Source organism: Parasteatoda tepidariorum, chromosome 6, assembly GCF_043381705.1.
Source record: "Parasteatoda tepidariorum isolate YZ-2023 chromosome 6, CAS_Ptep_4.0, whole genome shotgun sequence".
Classification (NCBI taxonomy): Eukaryota; Metazoa; Arthropoda; class Arachnida; order Araneae; family Theridiidae; genus Parasteatoda; species Parasteatoda tepidariorum.
This window is the reverse complement of record NC_092209.1, coordinates 91,784,060-91,794,246: the sequence shown is the minus strand read 5'-3', so window position 1 is coordinate 91,794,246 and position 10,187 is coordinate 91,784,060. Positions and strand designations below refer to the sequence as shown.

General features: G+C 30.3%; 1 protein-coding gene across 1 annotated transcript in view; it reads left to right on the top strand.

Moving 5' to 3' along the window:
• The window catches only part of LOC107445195 (Protein C kinase 53E), a 54,973-nt gene that overhangs the window by 42,774 nt on the left and 2,012 nt on the right, over positions 1 to 10,187 (top strand). The window contains exons 11-15 of the mRNA XM_016059539.3: positions 393 to 455; positions 1,281 to 1,419; positions 3,662 to 3,742; positions 3,976 to 4,083; positions 5,871 to 6,011. Coding sequence (XP_015915025.1) covers positions 393 to 455; positions 1,281 to 1,419; positions 3,662 to 3,742; positions 3,976 to 4,083; positions 5,871 to 6,011 — 532 coding nt within the window. The remainder of the gene's footprint in view (positions 1 to 392; positions 456 to 1,280; positions 1,420 to 3,661; positions 3,743 to 3,975; positions 4,084 to 5,870; positions 6,012 to 10,187) is intronic.

The window sequence follows — 10,187 nt, the reverse complement described above, 5'->3', positions numbered from 1 at the left end:
ATTTAGTAAATTAAATTATATATATATATATGATTTAATTTGCATAAGCAGTAACACTATTTAGTAAATTGAAACTACTAATAATAAGTATTTTGACGTGTATACACGTCAGAGCAAATCTTAATGGAGGAACTTATGACGAGTATAACCGTCATGTGAAATAGAAAATTACTTCTGACCATCCAGGAGAAATTTCAATAAACTATAATAAAAATATTATAGAACGGTATGTTTCTTTAATAATACCAATAAAACATATAATTTTTTTTAAAGTACCAAAAGGCGAAGAAAGACAACGTGATGACCAAAAAGAAAGAATCTGAAACTTTATTTTGTTACAAAGATATTTTATAAAAATGTTTGATTTGTGACAACTATTTTATCTTCCTTAGGTTTTATGCTTCTGAAATAGCAATTGGAATGTTTTTCCTTCATCAAAGAGGTATTGTCTACAGGTATCCATTTTTATAATTTCTTTTATTCAATAATAAAACATATCTGAGCCCAAAACTATTTTTACAAATTTTTATTCACAGAGTTTGTAACAATTTCGTGTTTTTATCATTTAAATTTATACATTCATTAAAATGATATTACAGTTAATTACTCAAAGTATTTATAAAAAGAAATAATTTAAAAATATGTTTACAACTTAGTTAACTTTATAAATAAATTGTTTAGTTGCATGCAAAGAAGCGTGGATGCTTAAGATTAGTGAAATATATAAAATGTGAAGGTCTTTTAGTGTTCATAATATTTAATGGGATATTTCGAGGCTCTCTCAAGAAATACAACCTGATTAAGCAAAACTACTGAGGTTCACCGATTATCTCTACATACACAATTGAAACCATTGTAATACACTCTCGTTGGAGATACGAAACAGCGGTTAAAGTAATGGGTTTCCCTCTTACAGTCTGAACTTGAAATAGTCCTAGTACTTGACTAGTCCTGTGACAATTCCGACTCCAACTAGTGTTACAATTGTTGTTGAATGGTATGTGCAGATTCATTATAATCAGTGAAGTACATAAAATCTCCTGATGATTTAAACACGTATGTTTAAATATATTGACTCGTGCAAATCATGTCATTATTAAAACACTAGAGGGCGTCTCCACCTGTTTTGATAAATATTCTGTATTTATATCGCCTAATTTCACCCATTAGTACCCGAACGTAAACAATCCGAGTAGAAACAATAAAGCTGATAAATAAGATTTTACGTTTTTGTATGTGTGTGAGTCAGGTTTAAATGCAAAAGATGAATGATATTTCAGGGACTTAAAACTAGATAACGTTCTTCTGGACTATGACGGACATGTAAAGATCGCCGATTTCGGAATGTGTAAAGAGGGAATCGTTGGTGATAAAACGACAAAAACCTTTTGTGGAACACCTGACTATATAGCACCTGAGGTGAGTCACTATGCTTTTGTATTTCTCATTGTTAATATAAAAATCATTTTATTTTGGACATAACTGTTTTAGAAAATATATTGATGTGCGAAATAATGGTTCAAAAGAAAAATATTACTTAGTGGTGTGTTAAACAAAGAACAAATCAATATTATAATTCCATATGAATCTAATAAGTAACAACTGAATAATAATTTTTCCAATTATTTTAAATAAAACTGGTTTGCCTTTTTTATCGGTCATTTGCAGTCATTGTTTAACATTGCAAAGGTCTATTTTATGTTCATCTTCTTTTATCAGGTAGAGCACTGGGCCCACGTCCTAGGGGCCCCGTAGTAAAGGGGCACTGTCGAGTCACAAAGTGTCCACCATGTCAGTTGAACACATGAGTAGTCGTAATCCCAACGGCTGATCAACGACGGTTATAAATACGTGTTTTAAACGCCATTTTGTTGCTTTTCAATAACTGTTACAAATAATATCTTTCGTTTTGGGAATTCAGTTGCTGTGCAGAAATTAAGAAGGTTTGTGAGGGAGTAAAAAAATAATTATTCAATAAACTATTAACTGTTCATTCGCAAACAATAAGCCTTGACGTGAAAATAACATACAGAATTGACATTTAGATTGATGAAAGGACAAAATTCCAATCGGGTCGAAAGTTATTGTATGTGGGTTTTTTTTCTCTTCTTTTTTTGCTATTTTTTTCACGGTACGTTTTGTCGTATTTCATATATGCGAAATTTAATACCACGATGAGCTGCAGGACGGAGACTACGACGAAATAATAAAAAAATTACAGTATAACTATTTTCGTTTATATCTTTCCATCTTTTTGTTCGTCTTTCTTTCTTTTTTTTCGCAAGACTGTTGCCAAACTTCAATTTTAGATTGACAATTTCAATTCAATTTAAACAAGCAATTTTAGACATGATTTCTTGACTCTAAATATTATGTGAATTAAAAATGGATTCTGAGGAAAGTTTTAATTTTATACAAGTTTAAAAAAGAATTAAAAATTGTCTATTTATTCGTATTTCTTCCTCGGGTCCACTTTATATGCTTATCTAAATTCGAAGCTATATGTCCGCTGTCCCGGATAGCAAAATAGGGTTTATTTTCAATCAGCAAAAACTTTTTAATGTAAACCTAACTAGGTTTGTTATGCGGTTTAAACCTTCAAACGAGATCTGTGCTCTATTCAACGCCCCTCATCCAAAACCTTGGAAAACAACCTTCTATATAAAAACCTTAAATCGACTTAGTGTTTTCAAGCGTGAAAAATTCCTTGAATAAAGCAAGGGGAAATTAACTCTAGGTCATTAGAAGGGTTTATTTTCGTATGCTCAGCTAAAATACACCTTGTCACGAAATGGACACAATGCATCCTATCGCTAGTGTGTGACGTCAGTTAAAACGTCATGATGGACACCTAAAAGTGACGTTTTTTAGAACTTTTTAATCCCGTTTAGGATGAAAGGTTTTGAAACTGCAATATTTTTGCTTTATTGAAAAAAAAAGGTTTTTAATACAAACATAAAACAATACAAACAAAGTTCCGACGTTGCATGCTTTCTGGATTCACAGATGTCACAATTTAAAATTTTTGACTGAAAAAAGATGACGAAAAAGTGAGTCTCTTAATTAATTTAAAAAAAGAATAGAAAAATCATATAAGGAAAAAAAACGTTCATTTTGAGACAAATTAATCTTCTAGTACACTTTGTTTGAACGCGATAAGCTTCGAAATGCAGAAAGATTTTTTAAAAAAAAATTATCAGAAATACACCTGAAAAATTCATAATTCATGAGAATTTATAATAAATAATATTTTATTCAAAGTGAGAAATATCTCAAATTATTCACTTTAACCAGTTATTATTAATAATAACCATTGAAGTTTGGGTCACTGTGATTAAACGGTTTGAGTAACATTCGGACATGGGTGGACCTCTTTGTATATATGGTATAGAAGTTCTGTTGGTCAAACTGAGAAATAAATGGGGAGATTTCCATATCTATGGCAGAATATTCATCAAGTCTTGACAGCGGCCCACGAGAAACTGAAAATACATCACAGAAAGAAAGCAACTCAAACCCTGGAAAACATTTACATGATTTAGGGGCTGATGAAATATCTCCATTAAAAGAATAACCAAACTCGCTTTAACCGGCTTATTATTATTGTCATTCACAAATGCTAACCGGAGTTTGTGTATTATAAAACACTTATTTATTACAGATCATTCATTATCAACCTTATGGTAAATCAGTCGACTGGTGGGCATATGGAGTTCTACTCTATGAAATGCTTGTCGGACAGGTAAAAACAATATTTATTTTAGAAAACATCCCAAATTATTAGTTTATAATCGTTTATTTTAATTTATTTCGAGAGATGTTGGAGGGTAGGGGTGGTACCGATGTAAAGATATTAACAGAATTATCTATCAATGTATAGCGTTAAAATGATATCCTTAGATACAAAAATGAATCCTGAAATGAGTGTTGTTACCTTATATATGTGTAAACTAAAGATTATACAATTTCTTGTAGCCTCCTTTTGACGGTGAAGACGAGGAAGAATTATTTGCCTCCATTACTGACCACAACGTCTCCTATCCAAAATCTCTATCCAAAGAAGCGAAAGAAGCCTGCAAAGGTGTACGTTCCCCTTAACATACATTCTTAAAATCTTTTGTTCCTGCTGCACATTGGTCTGGGAAACATCCATGAGGATGATCACAATTTTGATCCTCTGTAGAGGGCACCCCCTCTTCGGCAGCCCTGCACGCCAAGTCAAGCACTCTACGGTAGAACAGTTTAACGCGGACTGCACACCCTCAGTCCCTACGCAGACTCATCCTAGTGGTCACCCACCCGCACACTGACCCCCAATGATGCTTGACTTGGACGATCTGTAAAATCTTTCGTCAAAAATATTAATCCTAAAACGAGAAGGAAACTACTGAGAAAGATTGCTAAAGAAAACAGAGAAACACTTTGATTTTGGGTGCATTTCAGTAGCTTTCTCCTCACCTGTACTAAAATTGTGCCTTAACACTTAATATATCCCTACCATACCGTATGTTTTTTGATTGAATGTCTGAAATAGAAACAAAATAAAAGAAACTTTATTATAATTAAACAAAATTGTCATATATTACAAACACAAAGAATAAGATTCATTGCTCAATGCATTTTTTTACATGTACAGGGTGTCTCCATTGTACATTTTCCTCAAACGTATTTCTTTTAATTATTTCCATAATTATTCTTATAATTATAAGAATTATAATTAATATTTCTTCTAAAAACTTGAGCTGTCTTCATTGTTTTAGACATTTTTCTAGATAAAAACTAACAGTTAGAAATGAAGTAAAGCTATCAACATAAAATATAAGCTACCTACAAAAACAATTAGTTTTTGTCACTTTTTCTGGCCTTTCTTGAAATTTGAATTCACAGTTATTCTAATTGAACTCACTACGCAACAGTCTTTGCAGAAACTCATCGAATGCAATGCGTTGAACACGCATCACATTTCCGATCCGATAACCTTATAAAGCAATACATTGTTCTCGGTTGTGGCATATGACACGTATTATTCGAAACAAAAAAAATATATATATATAATAATAATAGAATATTTAACTGTATAATGATTGTTAGAAAAAGTCATGTAGTGCAAAAACGATAAGATGACAAAAGTGCATTTTCGATGCTTCTAAACAGTCATTTGACCGGTTATGGTATGTTTAGTGTTAAATACACGCATGAAGGGTGGTGATGACAGAATACTTTGTAAAATGCAATTATCTAGTGTGCGGGTAACAAAGTGGGTAATATCTTTTTCAGTCCATAAAAAGTAAAATCCACCTCTAGAATTTTTCTCCAAAAGTAACGAATTATTTACAATTTATTTTGAACATGTAGTACACAAGTATAAATTGTAATAATAGTGGAGTACTCAATTTGAGCCATTGTAATTTTAGATGTGACGTTTTGAAACCTTCAGACCGCTCTGATCTCTATGGCTTTCTCGGACAGCATAATCGTTGCATTTAACATATTTTATTGAACTATCGATTCAGCAGTTGGAAGTGAACTAAATGAAAAGTTTATTATTATTAAAGATTTTTGAACAGTGAAAAGCATATTTTTTTTTATTTTAATCAGAATGTCTGATCAATACATTAATACTACTGAGCTATATATTTGATAAGCTAATTCATTTTGTGTTATCTAAGGTTATTCAATATTTTTATTAATGGATCTGTTACATTTATGATTCAAATAATGCAGAAAATTAGACACAAAGTATATCGTTGAAGATTTGTAATGAATGAGTGGCTTATTATAATATTATTAAATTAAAAAACAGAGACAACGAAATGAATGACAAAAAATGGAGGGTCCAAATTATTACATCACTGGTTTGTTCTTTTTAGTTCTTAACAAAGAATCCTCAGAAGAGGCTTGGTTGTAGTGCGCATGGAGAAGAAGATATTCGAATTCATCCCTTTTTCAGACGAATCGATTGGAACAAAATCGAAAACAGGGAAGTTCAACCTCCATTCAAACCAAAAATCGTAAGTTCTGCAAAGTTTTTAAATGCAATTAAAAATATATCATGAATTGTTATTATAAGGATGGCACTAATGGACCCACATTATCTTCGGTCCATTCACGGACTAGCAACCAAGATGTCACCAAAGACCTCTATTTAACGAAAGAATTTCTCTATTTCCCGAGGAACATTTTGGAAATTTCTTTGTAAAATAGCTTCCAAAAAGGGGATTGAACGAACTTTTCTTTGAGATCCACTTTCCCAAAATGTTTCAGAACATTTCAGTTAATTTTATGGGGGGAAATGACCTGGAATTGATTTTCGAAGCCACTTAACTTTTAGAGAAAGGGGTTTTACCTTTTTGTTTGCAATTGAAACGAAAACCTCAGACAAAATTAACGGATTTCATCAGTAGCAATTGAGCTTAAGAACACATGTTTAAAATTATTAATTAATGTTTAAAATTACTTTTATAATAAAATCAGCTGTAATTCTATACATAAATTTATCTTTTTTAAGTTGAAAATGTATATAACATGATAGTGTAACACTGGATAATGTTTTGCTTGTTTTCCATGAAAGATTTCTTTTATGTTTAAGGTTTATAAAATAAATAGTAGATACCAATTTACAAGATAAAAGTGAATCCATTGCTACTCTAATTATGTCTAATGTTTATGAATTTAACACATGTTTTATGTTTCTTAAGTATTTCCAAAAAGTAATTTCCTATTTAACGGATCTTCCATATAACGAACTTATTATCATGATTTAGCGACTTCGTTAAATAGAGGTCTGACATGCAGTACAGTATCAATGTATGGTTTCTAAACATTGCACATTACATATGACTCAAAATAATATTTTAAAAATTGTGCTTGGGTGAAGCAGCATTATTTTTATTCAGAGTTAAATTCATTTTTAAAAAATAATTAATTTCAACATTATCCTACATATCAAACAAAAATTAAGATCCTGTATGGCAACTATGTTTAAAACTAATAATAATAATGATAAGAACTATATTCAAACTAATAAGTTTTCAAAAAAATCGGCACTTTAGGAGTCAGAAATTATGAGTTAGGGGAAGCGAAAATGCTGTCGAAATGAGATGAATCGCTATTGAGGAAAGCAGTATTAAAAAAAAAAAAAAAGGAATTGATAGAAAAACCTCTTTCATGCGTAATCCAGGCATGAAACCATTAGCATTCATCCTAATTTGATATTAAAAAATCATTATAGCTGATTTAAATAAATACTATCCGGCCAAAGGTTTTTGTTTATGTAAAAAGCATTTGTGTGAAATACGAGGTTTCAAATGTTGGGTCATTATTTAAGACAAGCTTGGGTCGGCGAGAGAAAGAAGTTTCTATGGCAGCAGAGGGGTATTCTTTCTATAGACAAATTATACATAAATCGATAAGCGTTCCGTCAAAATATGAACAAAGCGTAGTTCCTTAGAATGATTAGATTTCAAAGTGGCCAGACCACACTATGGGTCGACCACACCAAGAGTGCGAAAGAAGTTTATCGTTTACTTGACTTCGTTTTCACGGGACTTATCTTCTAAGTGGTCCCGCAGTGACCGAATTCAAGATCGTATTGACTATAATTTTATAAACTATTAATTTATATATTGGATGTCTTCTAAGATAAATAGGATTATTCTGATAAACGAATACTTTCTAAATGAATATTTCGAGTGTGTCCGACAAGCACTCCATATGCCCACCAGATTTACCATGCGGTTGATAATGAATGATCTGTAATAAAAAGTGTTTTATAATACACATTTTGAAACACCTTTTCGGTTAGTTGAGAGTTTAACCTACAGTTCAAACTGGGTTAATACTCATTCACATAAAGAGTCTCCAAACACGGTCCCAAAAGCAAAGAAGAAAAAAGCCTAAACTTATAGAGACTGGAAAAGCCAAAGAACGGGAAAGCGTTACACACAAACGGAAAAACGAAAGCATTCCGTTCGCAAGCACAAAAGTGGTAGAGAGACTTTCCAAACATGCAAATACGGATAAAAGGATCCACGTACCCAATAATTTGCACTGTCTTCCACGCAATATGAATGATTCATTCGTGTAAAATTGTATCCGAAATGGGTGTATGATGCGGCTCTCCATCAATCAGAAAATTCTCGATTGGCTGTTCAGTTACACAGAATGTGTCTGAGCTGCATGTCTGCGAAATTGTGTGCCGAGTAGTTCAGGATTAACAGTTGTCCAGGATGAAGAAGTTTCTTTTCCAAAAAAATTTAACAACAGCCATTTTGCCAATCTGTGATTGCCTTGCCGCAATAACAATCTTCTCCATTTTGTTGTGAATTGTTTTTTTATTTTTCATTTTGGCATGGAAAAATTTTAATAAATTCTCAATATCACATTTTGATCAATACTCTTTGTGTAATAAATCTTTATTTGATTTATTTTTAGAACATAAATTCTAAAATTTTTAAAGTTAATCAAGAAACGAAAACTAAATTTAAAAGTTTAAGTATAGACGCTATTTTTTATATATATACATAAAAGGGCGTCGCAATATTAAATACAAAGAGTCAGTTTTATTGTTTTTGCAACAATTGAATCAATTAGAATTAACAAGATAGATTAAATTGTTAGATTTATGCTTTTTAAAGTAATCTATTTACACATATCTATCTATCAATCTATTTATTATCTAAGATTAAATAATTTTGAAAAAATCAAATTCTTTATATCCTTAAAGTATATATGCCGAGACAAAAATCTGAGTTTGATGAATAAAATCTTTATTTTTATTGATATTTTTTTAACCATGCTTCTTATAAAACCAGAAATTTTCAAACAATGTGGTGAGTTTATAGATTTTATTCAGAGGTTATTTTATTCTTAACTATTATTTAATTTTTTATTAATTTTGTTTGCACTTACTGTCCGCTGAAGACGAATAATTTTAACTTTGCCGCAGCATATTTCTTTTTCGGTAAGCAATTTTATGATTTTTAAAAATAATTTAGTCATTGTTTACTTTTTAGCAAACATATTTTTTTATGTAATTTATAACTAAATTATTTTTACGTTATGAATTTACGGCTTAAACTAATGGATTTGTTATTAAGACCTCATTCCAAATTTTACATAATATAGTTATTGTCGCTAATAGTCCTTTTCAATTAAAGAAACTGAGCAACAAAATTTTATGATAATAACTCATTCACATTGAATAAAAGTTTTACTTGACAAGTTTTTTTAAAAATATAAATAAAAAAAATTCAAATTATTATTATTTTTTTTAACTTTTTGTTTTTGATTTATTTTATTTACATCTGTACGGTTTAAAAACTTATATTTTTATTGGATAATGAACTTAAACTATTAAAAATTTTTTACTTAACATTTAAAAAATCATTAAATTGAAATGAATGATGATAGACCTGCTATAACCTGAAAGTTAGTTTTAAAGAGAATATTTTTAACTGAATAGTTAAAACTAATGATAAATAAGCAATAGTAATCGACAGATTTCCCAGTTCAGAAACGTGCTCCCCCAAATCATTGTTATTCAAAACCTTATTTTGATGACGTCCAAGCGAGAAAACTAAAATATTTACTATTTTCCTAGTTATTTATCCATGACAATGACAGATCGTTATGTATCATTATGTCTGTTGCCTACATAAAATATATAAATAACACATTGCATTATTCAAAATAGTTTTCGGAATGCCCATTTAGTCCTTTTAAAGGTCAGAACTATCATTCAAGCGAGCTGCTTTTTTTTTCATTTCAAATCCCCAACTGAATCCATCTATAATAAACTCACAAATCGATTCAATAATTCTACTCAAAGCTTCATTAAATATTGAGGCTTTGCCTCCGGTCATGAACGATCATGAACGCCATCTATTGCTTTCTTGAAGAAACTCTAATAGAAAATAATTCAACCAGAATTTGTTATTAAATATAAGAGAGAACATTACAGGGAAAAAAGAATACTTTTGATTTAGTTCAAGTATCCATATGGAATCTTAGTGGTTCAAGGGTCTTTAATAGGATGATTAGTTCCTTCTAATATATGCTAATTGTGTTTATCAACTAAAGATAGTCTTACGTAGAAAACATATTTTAATAATTATTTATTGTTGCTATTAATAGTTGAAAAATTTTGAATAGTTAAAAAATTTTAAATTGTGAGATGTAAATAATTT